At 35.3% G+C, this 16,807-nt stretch overlaps 1 protein-coding gene across 2 annotated transcripts; it reads right to left on the bottom strand.

The window, feature by feature from the left end:
- Positions 1-380: 380 nt before the first annotated feature.
- LOC142615060 (uncharacterized) lies at positions 381-15,971 on the bottom strand. Of its 2 annotated transcripts, none has more exons than XM_075787740.1 (9): positions 15,806-15,971; positions 15,377-15,553; positions 14,083-14,406; positions 13,751-13,973; positions 11,769-11,915; positions 11,554-11,678; positions 5,292-5,496; positions 2,062-2,315; positions 381-749 (listed from the first exon to the last, which is right to left on the bottom strand). In XM_075787740.1, the coding sequence occupies exons 2-9, from the start codon at positions 15,463-15,465 to the stop codon at positions 581-583; spliced, it is 1,536 nt and encodes a 511-aa protein (XP_075643855.1). In that variant the 5' UTR covers positions 15,466-15,553; positions 15,806-15,971; the 3' UTR covers positions 381-580. The 2 variants fall into 2 exon arrangements, with proteins under 2 accessions (XP_075643855.1, XP_075643856.1); XM_075787741.1 differs by having other exon boundaries at positions 15,377-15,518.
- Between the last annotated feature and the right edge of the window lie 836 nt (positions 15,972-16,807).

Here is a 16,807-nt window from a genome sequence, read left to right as displayed (position 1 = left end):
TTAATTTTGTGAGCCTGGGTGTAAAATCACCCACCAATTTTCCTTCCCCTCCATTTTCTCTCATCTTCCAAACAGTGAAAACACCTGTCTAACCACCCCTCCTTTTTCCATCCTCCTTTTAACCCAACCAAACACAGCTTAAAAGCCTAATATGGTTGTCTGCCCAGCTGCAGGGGTAACCCCAAAATGAAAAGTCCAACAAATAAATCAGCATTAAATGGGACAAAAGAAGGACGCTGCAGGACATGCATAATGCAATGGAAACCAAAAAAAAACTAACTTTCATGCTTCCCTGCATGCATGAAGTATTTGTGACGACAATCTTAAATTTTTCAAAAATTCACTTTGGAACAGGGTCCATTCAATTGTTGTACCAAAAATTATGAAAACCTCAAAATTGATTCAGATTTTGGCATTTATCAATCAATGCATATGAGGGAAGCCTCAAAATGGTCCAGACATTAATGGATCTGAAGGAGTCCAAATCAAAGTGCCATGGCACAAATACGATAAACAATCATGACCTGCCAATCAAGCATACTAGAAATTGCGATAAACAACAAAAATGTACCATTTTATATCACTTCCATCGCAGTGACTGCCTAATTCCAGTATAGATGAGTCCTAATGACCTCCCAATCAAGCATACCAGAAAGAATGAGATGGCATCGCTGACTTTGCCAATAACGGCTTTAATCAATGGCATGCTAATGTCAGATAACTCGAGCAACAGGCTGAAGTAATATCTCCTGAAACATGTTAATTAACATGTTAAAAAGGCAGCCAAGCTTACTTGACCTCAAAATCACCAATGAAGCAATTATATTTGAAGAAGGCACCAAAAAACAGATTAGAAGATTCCAAGCTCTGGCATTTGCTCTAGCTTTAAAAATATAAAATTGTGGCTTTTCCAAATGGAATTTACAATCCATATGTCTATAATAAAATATGGATCCTAAAAGTCACAATTATGACAAGTGATTATCTTCTCTTGACAACAAGTGAATACACTTACATAGCTAAAAGTGGATTTTTGGAATTCAGCTAAAAGTGAATTGTAACAAATTTAGGTAGTGGATTTTTGGAATTCAGCTCTAATGTATCACTTTCTGGAATGATGGGGGTGGATTTTGGGCAAGAAGAGCAATAATTACTTGAATAGTTAAAAGTGTTCCAATTTTACAAACAGTGTACAATGTTCATGAAGTTCACAGATTTATAGAAAATCATATGTAAACTAGAAAAACACGGACACATACAGGGGTACAGGTACAGGTATGATATAATGACACGAGCAATTTCTAAAAAATTATAATATGACACAGTAGATAGGACACGGGTACAACACCAATACAACACAAGTACGACACCCCAAATGAAGTGTCCATGCTTCCTAGTCATAAGCTGGGCTCATCAGTGAAATTGGTTAGAGAAGCTGAGAGGATGCGGTTTTTGTAGTTCAGAACCATTAGCTGTACACAAATCATGTTCTGATCCCTCAAGCTATGAAAAACCGTACAAAAATTACATTAGTGTAACTAATCAAAGAAATCAACTTTAATCTTCATGAACTCACTGGCCTTCCTAAAGTATCTACTGAAGCACTGACTGATATCCTCACCATCCCAATTCAACTCTAAACTCTAGACATTGTCAAACTCTAGATAGGAAATTCCCCTGATGCAAAATTTCTAAATATTACTTAATACATGATATTTCACCAGTGTATGGTACAATTTATTGCTAATATAATCAGATGAGTATGACTAGAATGAGAGTCACATGATATTCCATAGAACACCTCATCTTCACACAGCCTCTTTTAGTCCTCTTGGAATAAAACTATTAAAGCAATTCTCCATCATGGATTAACAAGTAGAATCAATCACTTGCTGCCTTCAATCTTAGGAACTAAAATAAAAACGAAAGATAAGCAATTGATTTCTGGAATCTCCAACAATTAAAGTTTGTCAACTAAAAGTGTGCATCCCAGTGATAATTGCAATTATGCGGTATGGATGAAATGATCAAAAAATCCGGAGAAAAGATAAAACAACATACCACCCTCTTAAGGCCCTTAATTCCTTCATCCGCTTTACAGGCATAGAGAATTGGCTTATCATGATATAATGTATTGGAGATGACACAGTATCAAATTTTCGCAGGGTAAGCCTCTTCCACCAGCTATAATTCTCAGTCTGGCTATTTCCTGGTGCTTCAATGAGTTGATTCTGTAGTGTCCATAGGTCAAAGCGATCTTCATACATTGATACGACTGCCTCCACATTTAGATACAACCACTGGCTCAAAGCCACCTATAAAAAAGCATGGATATAAGTCTTGGTGAGGTACTTTTGGCTGAAAATTCAAATATGCAATAGTAATATAACACAGTACATAAAATCTTAGGATGATTTTTTCTTTCCATATAATATTCAAATTTTCAAAAACAAAGTGAAATCCTGTAACTTCTGCCCCACCCCACCTAGACACCACCTCCTCCTCCCCCCTTCATTTTTCTGTCTTTAAACCCTGAAAGAAATATGTAGGAATAACCTATAAGGAACCTTAATTCTTTTTTTAAGTAACCATTTAATTATAATCACTAATCAGTCGTCACCATGGCTCTGCTCAAATATAACTAGGAAAAAATAGAACCAAACATAATATAATATACGTACCCACCCCCGCCCCCCCCTTCACCCCCACCTTTGGAACCCATGCTTGCATCCTTTGAATTGTCCCTTTTCTCTAGCTTTTTGTCCCTTCAGAGCAGAAATGCCAGTAAGGATCTTGTTTTTGATTGTGTTTCTCTGTTTTTCTGTTGATTTTGTGTTCTCTTTTTTCACTATTTAGTTCTCCCTTTGTCTTTATTGATCTTTAAAACTTTTTTTTGTTTCCATCTTGTTTTCCTTCGTTTGTATCCTCATCATTATCTCCTCCGTCTATGTCTAGCATCCACATCTCTTTGTCTGTCATTAATGATTTATTTTCTTAGTCTTCATTAAATTTCATTGTTTACTTTCAAAAAAAAAAATTCCATTGTTTACATATTTTTCTTGGATCATTTCAGTCTCCCTTCCAGTTTGTTTTCCTTGGTAACCATTTTGTCAAACTGTCCTTTCGTTTTTTCTTGACTGTGGGTTCCTGCTTGTTTCTTCTCCATTATCATTTCATCTTCCTCTAAATGATCCATACAGATTTTTTCTGTTACTTTATTTTTCTTTATTTGTGTCACTTGACTCATTTCCCACTTTCATAATATTATATTAATTTTCTTGCTCTCTTTACTATTGTATTTTTCATTTCCTTTTCATCCCTGCACTTCTTTTCTCTCATGCAAGTTTTTGTTGTATGTGTTTTGTTGGGGGACCACAATTTGACTCCCTACAACCACTCTAAAAACAAGTCCGCGTGGTGTGATGTCGAATGCCATAAAAGATTTGATTGTGATTTCCTCATCACCAATTGGTTTTGAGGTGAAATGACGCAACTCACGGTCCAACATGTTTTTTCTTTCTTCTCGCTGTAAGTTGTGTTCTTCTTTGATAGCAATGGGTACTTCATTATCTGATGATTTTCCCTTTGCTCAAGTTGATAATCCATAGGTTATGCACCCCAATCTAGTAGCAGAAGGGGTGTGTTATTTTTCTGATGGTGGCTCTGAAAAGAGTAGTTAATCCAACGGTTGGATGGTTGATGATTTTCCTCAAACTTTGGTGCCAGTTTGCTGTGAGCAACAGATCCATGTTGGGAATTATCCCGATCAGATGCTTTTGGTGGTAAGTGTGGATGTGGTTTGTGATTATTCTACTCACCTTTTTCTTAATCTGCCTCTCCCATTGTCCATGTGACTCGATCTGATTCTGCTATGGTAGTTTGTGATAAACCACCAATTCCTATTTGCTGTTATCCAAGACACCACAAACCCATTCCACTAAACTACTTCCATCACCAAAATGTAAAGCCTTATCCAATGACCTTACCAATTCCCCGGTTTTTTTTTTTTTTTGATAAGTAATTGTAATTTATTAAAATTGGTTAGGGAGACTCCTTGGGTGATTAATATAACATATAGAGACACCACTTAACCCAAATGTTCAAAACAATTCCCGTGTTACTAATTTTTCAAAAAAAATCTCCCCCCCTTCACCCTTCTGTTCCATCTTCGACTAAGGCTTCTTTGCAGCCTTGTTTTTTGGAATGATCATTATTTGTTGGACTGTCCCAGCATCAGCACTTTGAACTTAGGCTACATAATCAATATGGACATTTCATCAAGAATTATTTCAGGTTTTGCAGGTCTAAGTTCTTGATCATTCCTCTATGTTGCTAAGTAAGAGAATTAAGTTGCTTATGCTATTGCTATTTTTGTAATGGAATGTGTACATATGTTGTTTGGCTTGAAGATCTGCCTTTGTGTTTTTTCTGCCTTATCGGCAAATGATGTACTTCAATTATAAATCAATAAAGCTTTCTATCTTTTAATCAAACACACACCCCCTCTCCCCCCCCCAACCCAAAAATAATAATAATAATAAAAAAAAAAAAAAACCTTACACAGAAACACCCACACTATTACATATGTAAGTGCCATATAAACTATAATCATAACTTACAAAACAGCTCTAGTGAAATGTACCCAAAAAGAGAAATGTAATTGAGATAGAACACTATTCCACACATAATGTACATGTTGGAAAATATTAATTAATACATTTCTGAGAAACCTTTTGTTAGCAAAAGGGAAGAAAAGAAAGGAATATTATTTTGGCTGTCAGGTGACAACCAATGTCCAGCAATAATATAGTTTAAGTCTTAACGCATAAGGTAGTGAGTAAAGAAAGAGGAGATAAAATGAATATATATAGTTATATACACACACAGAGATATATATATATATATATATATATATATATATATATATATATATATGCAGCCTCGAGTAGATTCCTAATGCCTATCGGAAGTAGTTATGAGATAATATACAACTGGACTGAGCAGGGTTCTAAATAAAGCATAAATTGTCAAATGTCCAAGCTATGAACCTGAATGGTTTCTAAATAGCAGGTCAATATACTTGGCACGATCAATGCATCACAACGTTATGGTGAGAGCATAACACTCCAGCCATAACAACATTCATGTCATATAAGCTGTTAAATAAAGTCTGACCAAGAATTAGCCCATGCCCAAAAAATAGGAAATAAGAGTGCAAGTAGCTATATAGCTTAGAAAACCAGTTGTGCATAACAAATCAAGAATCATTATTCTAAGCTGACAAACACTACCTCATTTCGTAATCTTTGGAGTGCCCGGGTAGACAAAGTACACAATGCCAGACCTAGGCTATTCATTTCATTTGACAAATTGCCGTCAACAGAGATAAGCTCCAAAAATATGCTTGCAATCCCATCAGCTAAAGTTATCACCAAATCTTCCAATATGGAAACTCCATGCAAAATAAATATGCTATTGTCATAACAGCAGTCCTCCCTGGTAAAACACAAATGAAGGTATAGTAAGTGTGGGAAGATCAAATATAGTTTGTAAGAAAAAAAAAATGGAAAGTGAGTTTTCAGTAACCTCTACACACACAAAAAGATTTTTTGACCCACTCAGTTGCAAAAATCACATTTTGTAGAAGCACCAATTTGACACTTTGATATCTCAACTATTCCAAATATTCTCTTTGGAAGAAGATGAATGCAAAGCCCAATAGGCATCTGTGGTAGTTGATTAGGTCGTTAGTATTTTTTTAATTGATTTTTTTCTAGGGTCAAGGATATTTTAATAATTCTATAATTGTTGGTCGTGGGCCTAGGGTTTTAGCTTATTAAAAAAAAAAAGTGTTTTTTTAGCCTATGGGCTTTTATGTGTGTGTCTCTTGGTCCAATTCAATTAGAAGTTTGTTTACTAGTCAAAGTAGGAGTTCTAGTATATTAGGAAAAGTAAATGTCTAGACTCTCTGAAGGTTGTCATCATACAAAAAGAGAGGTTGGTTAATAGAAAAGTTGAGTGTTTTGAATATTGAGGCACATTGACTATATTGTGTTCATTTTATCCTTTTCTTCTCTTTGATATTATCACTATGCATGTCACTGTTCACACTACTACTCATGTGCTCTATTACCAGTGCACTGTTTACAGATTGTGTACAGATCTGATTTCCATTTCTTTTTAACCCTAAATCAAATCCTTTCCCTAGTCATTCTTGAATCTTAACCCTCCTAAAAGTTCTAAAATCTAAATTCTCTAACCCTAAGGGTGAAACCTAGGACAAGCACTTCTTGAGGTTAAAATAACTTGTTAAATGAGAGCCAACCTCCTAATTCTTGCTTATGATCCCATAAAATACATTATCAGTCTTAGGCATCCTACTTTAACACTAATAGCATATTACCTCCATTCCACAGATAGAGATGTTTCAATGCAGTCTTTGTTGGTAAGACAGAATGAGGGAAGGAGGAGTTGGGATGTAAGATTCTTTTATGACTTCAATAATTGGGAGTTTATTTTCTATTACACCTATCCAAAAAAAAAATTGGGAGTCCGATTTGGTGGCCTTGTTTCTCCATTTTTTAGAATGTAATATCTTTTTAGAGTGGGTGGTGATCAAGTGAGATGGAGGTTTCAAATGTCGTTCTCTTCCCATGGAAGGCATTTGGGGTTGAAGGCCCCACGGACATGACAATAGCATGAGGAATGATACTCACTTATGAGTAACTTATCAAGAGGGTTACATGATAATTGGTTGGTGTTGCATGTGACAGTATAGTGGGAAGACAGTGGATAATCTATCGAGACCTTGCACTCTGCATTTGATTTGTGAAGTCTTTCTTTTAGATCATCTGGGTTTCAAAGGGTTTTATCGGAAAAGGTTATCAACCTTATGTTTTGTAGGAGAAATTGGAATGGTAAGCATTTGTCAGATTTTGGAATATTGTTCCATTATGTTTTATGTGGAATATATGGAGGGAACACAATTGATGCATGATGTTCGCTCTCAAATTGTCCTCTTTTACCAAGAGTTGTATAAGGAAACTGAGGTGGGGCGTCCTTCTATGGATGGGTTAGAGTTTGCCCGTATTGAAGAGGAGGATCGGGTGTTCTTAGAGAAGGAGTTTACAAAGGAGGAAGTCTTCCAAGTTCTAAAGGAGATGGAGGGGGATAAAGCCCCTGGTCCTGATGGTTTCACCATGGCCTTTTTTCAGATTTGTTGGAGTGTCGTGGAAAGGGATGTAATGGATTTTTTTGAAGATTTCCATCGGCACTCTACGTTTGAGCGGTCTTTGAATGCTTCGTTCCTCACTTTAATCCCTAAGAAGTGTAGAGCCGTTAGCATTACAGATTTCCGCCCCATTAGTTTGGTGGGTAGTGTTTATAAGCTGTTGTCTAAGGTGTTGGCGAATAGGATGAGGAAGGTTTTGGATAATCTCATCTCTGAGACTCAGAATTCGTTTGTTGGCGGAAGGCAGATTCTAGATTCAGTGCTTATTGCTAATGAATGTTTGGATAGCAGGTTGAAGAGCAGAATTCCGGGAGTGGTTTACAAGCTGGATATTGAGAAAGCTTATGATCACGTGAACTGGGAAGCCCTGTTTTATTTGTTGGGCCGGATGGGTTTTGGGGAGAAATGGAGGAGGTGGATTAAAGCTTGCGTTACGTCTGTTCGTTTCTCTATCCTTGTTAACGGTTCCCTTGAGGGTTTTTTTGGTAGCTCTCGTGGGTTGAGACAAGGGGATCCGCTGTCTCCGTTATTATTTCTTGTGATAATGGAGGTTTTAAGTAGGCTTTTGAAGAAGACAGAGGAGTGTAACCTTATTCGGGGTTTCCAGGTGGGAGCTGTGAACTCGCTGAGGGTGAGTATTTCCCATTCGTTATTTGCGGATGACACCATTTTATTTTGTGAGGCCTCTAGGAGCGGCTCATGTCAATTAGGCTGGTATTGTCTTGTTTTCAGGCGTTTACGGGTTTGAAGGTCAATGTGGGGAAAAGCGAGATTGCCCCTGTGGGGGAGGTGAATAATATTGATGCTTTGGCTAATGTGCTTCAATGTAGAGTAGGCAAATTGCCTATGAAGTATTTGGGGATGCCGTTGGGTTCTTCTTTTAAGTCCCCCTTGATCTGGAATCCTATTTTGGAAAAGATGGAGAAGAGGCTCTCTGGGTGGAAGCGTCTCTATTTATCTAAGGGTGGGAGGCTCATGTTAATTAAGAGTACTCTCTCATGTCTCCCGACTTACTTTCTATCTCTCTTTACTATTCCTAAAGCAGTGGCGGCTAGATTGGAAAATATTCAGAGGAAGTTTCTTTGGGGGTCTTCGGAGGGGGGTTTCAAATATCCTTTGGTGGCATGGGATAAGGTGTGTCTTCCCGTCGAGATGGGTGGATTGGGGTTAAGAAAGGTGGTGTCGTTTAATCAGGCTTTATTAAGGAAGTGGTTGTGGAGATATGGCCTCGAAGATACCCACCTGTGGCGTCGTGTTATTTCTTCAAAATATGGCAAGGGTCAAGGGGGGTGGAGGTCTAGGGCTTGCAGGAGGTCCCATGGGTGCGGCCTTTGGAGAAGCATTAACGAAGGTTGGGAGAACTTTTCTAAGCATCTTTCATTTGTAGTGGGGGAAGGTTCTCGTATCCGATTTTGGCTTGATAGGTGGATTGGTGATGCTACTCTAAAAGTTCTCTATCCTGAGCTTTATGAGTGCTCAGCGGTCAAGGATGCCTGTATCTCAGAGGTTTTGTGGATTCCGAGAAGAGTGCGTTAGAGTGTGGAACTTAACGTTTTATAGAGCTTTTGAGGATTGGGAGTTGGCGGCTTCGTATTCTCTTCTCCGGCTTATCCAAGCTCGTATTCCTCGGGGTAGTAGGAGAGATACCCTTTGCGGAGGCTTAAAGGGGATGGTATGTTTGATGCTCGGTCTTATTACCTCGCGATCCGGGGTATTTCGAATTCTTGGCTTCCTTGGAAGGGGTTTGGAAACCTAAGATCCCTAAGCGGGTGGCGTTCTTTCTATGGTCCGTCGCTCATGGCCGGATTCTCACCTTGGATAACCTCATGCTTAAGGGTCGGACTTTGGTTAATAGGTGTTGTTTATGTTGCATGGATGGGGAGTCGGTTAACCACCTTCTCCTGCATTGTCCTGTTACAAACGCTCTATGGTATTGTATGCTTCAGGCCTTTGGGATTCCTTGGGTTATGCCAGGATCGGTGGCGGATTTGATCTGTTGTTGGTATCAGTGGCATGGAAAGGATAAGTCGGACATATGGAACTTGGTTCCAGGGTGCTTAATGTGGATTGTGTGGTTGGAGCGGAATCGTCGTTCCTTTGAGGACAAAGAGAAGACCTTGATTGAGCTAAATCTTTTATGCCAGCGTAGTCTCTTAGAGTGGTCTCGTTGTTGGGGGTTTACTAATTGTTCTTCTCTTTCTGTGTTTATGTCCTCTCTTAGCTTATCCCTCTAGTAGCTTTTCTCTTGTTGTTCATCATCATGAACTTCTTGTATGACTTACTTTCTTTCATTTATAAAAGTTTTCTGATTACTTATAAAAAAAAAAAAAAGATATGAAAAGTACAAGGTCTCAGTTGTTAGTACCCCTTCACTAGTTCCTTGTATGAATGGTCTCATGTTAGGGGGTTTTAAAACTAACCATTTTATTGCATCATTTATAATGCTGTTGCCATTTTTTTTTTCTTGTTGTAATTCTTTAGGCTAGTACATTAAGTAGTCCCTTTTTTATAAAATTATTCTTACCTATCATAAAAATTAAATAATTTAAAAAAAAAAAAAAAACAATTACATCTTTGTTACTAAATTCTATCATAAAGTTCCTTTGTTGATTGGTGAGGTTAGAAGGGAATATAAGATTTACAATACACAAGACAACACTGTTACCACTAGAAAGCACGGACGCTTCATTTGGGATGTCGTACCCATGTCATACCCTTGTCAGACACTTGACACGCCTAGGACACTTCTACATGCGTGTCATAGCTGTGTCTTTTAAAAAAACACAAGACATGGCTAGGACACAAGAACAAAAGGAATTGAATCCCCTTTCACAAAACAAAGAGAGCATTCATGCTCTGAATAATAATAGTGCATTTGAAAATTAATAAATATCTTTATTATTGGTTTGTGTTTTAATTTCTAAACATCTTTTAATAGTCATGGATTGCTTTATTATCCATTATTGCTCTTAATTTGATATATATTTAACTTTATATGTAAATAAATGCTTAATAATATATAGAAAATATAAATAAAAATATATTTAATAAACATGTTCCACTGTACGCGTGTCCTATTTTTTCAAAAATAGCTGTGTTGCAGTGTCGTACCCGTACCTATATCCAGTGACAGGATGATTACTACAACGGTTAACTCAACTATATGAGAGATCAGCCAATCAAGAAGGGCTTCACGCTAGAAACAGTAGTGGAGCCAAATACACTAAGTTTTGAGATTGATTAAATTATTTTTTCTAAATCAGTTATAAAAAATCAATATTTTGTTTTTTAATAATTCAATAGTTACAACAATGGTAGAGGGGGATTCGAACATTGGATGTCTAGTTTAAAATACCAAGTACCAATTGAGCTACAAGGCTCTTGGCTCAATAGAAGACCATAGTCCAAGCAAACAACAAAAACAATGCTTAGTTAAATAAGTGAGGAAATTGTTTGGACTATGGCATAGCAAAAGGTGTCCCTTTCCACTTATGTTGCTGTTGTTATATTTTCCAGTCATATAGTGGATAAAATATAGGCGGTGATCAAGGTTATAAAAACCAAACCGTTGAAAAACTAGAAAATGGAGACGTTCAAGGTTTTAGGGTTGGATTGGGTTTCAACCAAAGGTCGGACATGATGACATCATAATTAATTTAATAATTAAATAAATTAATTAAAAAATTTTGTAAAAATGAATAAATATGATTACAAAAATATCTAAGGAAATTAAATAATTTTCAAGCAAATTTTGACAACTTATAAACAACCAGGCATTAAAAAAACAATTAACATTATAAATGTTTTTTTTTTTTGATAAGTTAACATTATAAATATTCCTTCATGTCTGAAACATAATTATACAAACAAACAAATAATTTTGAAATTTCATATTCAATCATGCCAAGTACATTAAGCCACAATGAACATACAACAACGACAAAACCTTAGTTCAAAATTTTTGAGGTTCGCTATGGATCCTCAATAAAACCACAATGAATATGTATGATTTTAATTATAATATTTTTACAATATAAATATATATATATATATATATCTTCCTTTTAGTTATGGATAATGAAAATAAAATGATAAAATGAAAGACACTGAATATATTAGTTATAATAAACAACAGTGAAAGTCTATTTATCTTATTGTGTATGCATATTTTTCCAAGAAATATCATGTGCCCCACTGAAAATACCAAGAAATATCATATTTTACAATTTTCTTAATCAAATCTTGCAGAAGATAAATGGAACATCAAAATGAGAACTTAGAGAAAACACAACCAAGAAACAGACAATAATAAATGAATTTACCTCTGAGAGCCAAATCTTAAAAAGCACAATAATTCTGCATATAGGTCTCCCTTGCCTGACTTTCTAATGCTCTGTAAAACAGTGTCTTCTCCTTTTAACTTTTCATATATCAGAGAAGCAAGTTCCTGATAAGACAAGGAACAACATCAACATCTCGTTCAACATGCTCGTTGTATCAAAATCTACAAATTGATAAATTTATTTGCCCAAGTTACCTTGCTAGTGGTGCTGTTTTCAAGGCAAAGCACGTTTTCCAGCCATGCCATGCATACAGGCTGACAGGATCTTTGAATAATATCAGGGAAAACAGTCAACCAATCTTCCATCTTGGCAGTTTTGGGAATTGATGAGATATTAGTCACCTGAAAAAAAAAAAACAAAAAACCCTAAGCTGCAGAAATAAATTCAACGGACTGCAAAAGTACTAAATATTTATCTCTCAAAGTATTGGATTATGAGATATACTTTTGCAATTGGAACGAAAAGACTTCTTGCAGCTTTGTAAAGGTCACAAGAGTCCTCCAATTTATTTTTATAATTGGTTATTCACAAGAGTCCTCCAATTTCTTTTTATAAGTGGTTATTGGAGCCCCGCATTACCAATCAAAGAATCCAATCAACTATCTCAGTTACTTTTCATTCTTATAGAGTTCACATAAAATGCCCAGGGCTACTCTTAACTTTACATGCATCTTTCTACTTGATAGCAAAAGCTGTTACTCTACACTGATCATCAGTGACTAGTTCACTACTATAAATTCGATATATGGCGCAATCAGCTAAGAATTAATTGCCTCATGAAGTAGAGATCACTAGTTAAAATCTCCCCTTTCCCCTTCCCTTGGGGCCAAAACTTTCTTTAAAAAAAATAAATAAATAAATAAACAATAGATATATGAAAATGGATAAGTTATCAACTCTAGCACTTTAGAACTATTTATTTGCACTGAAAACATTGAATGAGGCAAGTTTTGACTTTTATCACAATATTGGCATCTTTAAAAAAGAAATAATAGGCCAATCCATGTATGGAAATCAAGAGTACACACTGTGGCAGACAAAGCAGGATCACATAGTCAGGACTGTTGATATCATGCATAATCTTGCACTAACATTCAAACCTTCAGGGTTCATTGTATCTATTTAAGACGTCCAAGATAATATCAAACACAGCCACACTTTGGATATATCAGTCAAATATTGGTAAGAACAAGCATTCAATGGACAAACAAAAATTGAATGAATTCTCAGCATAAAATAATATCAGTTAATATTGGTATGCAATTGTGGGGATTTGATGGGATGAGTCCCACACTGGCTTTTTACTAGGTGGATCTTGGGTATATAAGTGATTACACAGAGCCCCAATTGTAAATTAACTAGTTTTTTTTTTGGTATAAATGCAAATGTGGCTAGCACTTTCCTTAAATTCCAAATAATTTGGATTTGATTCGACTTGATTGTATGAGTATGTGTTGTGTGAGCATGTGCTAAGTTCCACATCAGGTGTTTACTAGGTGGATCTTGGGTATATAAGTGATTATGAGGGGCACAAACTGTAACTTGACTACTACTTTTGGACTATAAGTGCAGATGTGGCAGCACTTTCCTTTGGTCATTATAACATGTGTTGTGAATGCATACATGTGTTATATATATAATCCATAAAAAACATTATATAAAAGAAATTGGAACAATTTTTAAATGAAAAGGTTTTTAATCTACTATAAACTTGATATTTGACAAGTATGACAATTATGGGGATTAAAAATGATCCAACCATGAGTTTAACAAGATACTAAGCCAATAAAAACATATTGGCTGGTGTAATATTAATCAAACATCTAACCTTATGCATGGTATTGTTAAATTGTCAAATATTTTCAATAAGCAACATATCTTACTTGTCAGCCCAAGGAAGAAAAGATACCGTTTGCCCTTTATGCCCCCTCCCCCCCTCCCCCATACTAGGACACATCAATATATATATACAGGCATAAACTTATCTATCTTGCCATGGAAACCAAGAAAAAGAAAAACGGTTGCTGAAACAACAACTTTATATTCTTTTTTTCCCAATAATGTTGTGAAATCAGCATGACTGTCAACCAGATATGTAAAATGCAACAGCTTCGACTAATATAATAAGTTCTGGAAAGTAACCATAGTAAAAGGAAACAATAGAGACAGTGCCTGCCTCTTCCTCAACTTGCTGAAAAGAAGCCCAAAGCAAATGCAGTCTTGGACCCTCAGGAACAGCATTCAAACTTAAAGGTCCCTTAGCACGGTGTTCTTCAAATTCACGGACCCTCTCCTCCAAATTTTGGCAATGTTCAAGAGCTTTTAGAGAGTCCAAAAGTTTTTCTTTCACTACATTCAAGGCATACTTTGAATCAAGTTGATCATCATTCTTCATAGCACTGCAAAAAACAGCAAGATGTCTATGTAACTAAGAGGAAGAGGAATAATCAAATCAAGTCCATGTATATTCAAAGTGCCCTTCAACCTCTTTGACAAGCTTACCCTTACCTACCAGAAGAGGGTCCAGAGACCACATCATCATTGTAGATGTTCTTTGGAAATTTTAGAAAAGACTTCTTCCGTACAGGAATGACTCCAACCGTGTATGTGAGAAATACACTGGCCATCAGAAGTACTTGATCAACAACAGGTATCCAATCAGAAATTGTTGCACCATCCGGGTTTACCAAAGACCCCAAGCAAGTACTCTTCAAGGAAGTTACCCTGAGAGAAGGACTTAGTTTCAAATATGAAACACTATGAGTAAGCTCCCACATTTTCCATGTAGGAATACGGAGAACTTTACAGGTTCCATAGGAATACTTTCTACAACTGCAAATATATAACAGAGATGTGAGGTTAACATCATTGCTAATTCTTAAGTTTCAATAGTATTTTCACTTATCTATAAATAAAAATAATTTTAAAAAAATAATACTGCAGTTATAATATCAATCATAAACTGTTTTGTTAGCAATTGATAATGGCTACATATCTATGCAAAAAGATAATTAACCATTATTCATTTGAATTTTAAGTAAAAGACTTTCCTGTTATCTAGGATCCAATAAATTAGAAATTATGTTCAGCAGGTCTACATCTAGGAAGTATGGACACTTCATTTGGGATGTTGTACCCGTGTTGTACCCATGTCAGACACTTGACATGCTTGGGACACTTCTGGCAGTGTCCTTTTCAAAAAAAAAAATGCACGACATGGCTAAGACACAAGAACATGAGGAATTGAATACCCTTTCACAAAACAAAGACAGCATTCATGCTCTGAATAGTACTAGTGCATTTGATTCAAAGTTTGTATTCTACTTTCTAAACTTCTATCCACTATTACTCTTAAATTGATATATATTTAACATTATATGAAAAATAAACGCTTAATAATATATATAAAAAACATAAATAAAAATATATCTAATAAAGGTGTCCCGCCATACCCATGTCCTATTTTTTTCAAAAATTGCTATGTAACTGTATCATACCCGCACCCGTGTCTGTGCTTCTTAGTTCTGCATATATCTGGCTTAGTTCAGAAATTCCCTATTCTATGGGGGAAAAAAAAAAAAAAAAAACAAGAACACATACACACACAAAACACAAAACACAAAAATTTTCAGCATCTGTTGTTTCCAGGGTCTTCTCATAAATAAACTAATTTGGTTAAAGCCCGCATAATAGAGTTTTACAGTCATCAACATACTTGACTTTCCAACACATAACATGACACACACACACACACACACACACACACACAATTTGAAGTGGAAGCAAAAAAAAGCAAGAGTACCCTTGTGGCATTCTGAGAGTCAAATTCTGGTGGGGCGTGCGGCCTCTGTGGTTGATGATACATGATGGTGAAGAAACACATTCTGCCATTGATAACAATTTACCGTCCTCCTCTCTTCAATCAGCACATTGCGTATTATCAACTGGAATAAGCTTGAACACCCACCATATCAGATTTCTACACACAATCAGCATACATATACATATTATAAAATTAATCAACTAAATTTCCACAACCCCACAAAACGTAAAGTGAATAGGAGTTGAAATCTGGGGACATGGAATAGAGTTTGAGAATTTAGAATGTGAATAAATTTATAGTTGAAAGAAGTGTTTGCTTCAAATTCGTGAGTAGAAGAGTATAGAGTTAATCTGAGTTAAAGTGTTTGGCATGAACATGAAAAAATAGCTAAATAAAAGCAGTAGTTACCAATGAAGGAGAAGGGAAGGAAGTAAGTTTGATGAAATTTAGTAGAGAATAGCAGAGCGTAGAAATTAGTGATGAGGATTCGATTTGGATTTGGATTTAGGCGTCACAATCACAACCCAGGTGTTTTTTCTTTCTTTATTTTTCAACTCACTTCTCTCTCTCTCTCTCTCTCAAAAGACAAAAGACCCAAAAAAAGAAGACCAAGAAAAAGTCTATAAAAACAATTTTCCAAAAAATAAAAATAAAAATCTACACACACAACTTTGTAGCTACAACTCTAAAATAACATTTCCCCTCAGTTAATTCAAAAAAATTTATTTATTTTAAATACTCATTTTTCAAAATAGCTCGTATCGAATTATTTATCTTATTTTATATTTTATTAAAATATTAATTTTTTTTTCTCTTTTTTAACACACAACAATCCTTCAGTCTCTTCCTTCATCTAAACTATATAAAGATAGAATAAGAAAAAGAAAAATTAATAGTAACGGTATAAATTTTATTTATTTCACGTTAGCTCGTTTAAAAAATTTTATTTATTTCACCTATTCACTTTTCAGAATATCTCAAATTAAATTATTTATTTTATACTATATTTCATTAGAAAATTTTATTTTTTTATTTTTTTTCTTTCTTGGCACACATCAATCGGCCACTTTCTTCCTTTATCCAAACTACATAAAGATAGAATGAGAAAAAGAAAAATTACAATACCTCACTCCTTACGTAAAAGCAACTTTGGTTGAATATTTTATGTTCCATAAACAACAATTTTCAAGGCAAAATGTGATACTTTTTTTTTTAAGGAATTTAGGAGCTACTGGTTTAGGTAGGAATATGTGAAAAACAATAATTTTGCATAAGTTTCAAAATTTGCACTAAACTCATGTTTTGAAAACACAAATTCTGTCCAAATTTAGAAATTTTGTGTTTTTACATTGAAATCGTATTTTGAATACATGAGTTCAATGCAAAAATTTGAAATAACATTGTGTTTTA

Source organism: Castanea sativa, chromosome 11 (assembly GCF_040712315.1).
Source record: "Castanea sativa cultivar Marrone di Chiusa Pesio chromosome 11, ASM4071231v1".
Taxonomy (NCBI): domain Eukaryota; kingdom Viridiplantae; phylum Streptophyta; class Magnoliopsida; order Fagales; family Fagaceae; genus Castanea; species Castanea sativa.
Note: the sequence above shows the minus strand (reverse complement) of the source record. Positions and strands in the feature narration are given on the sequence as shown.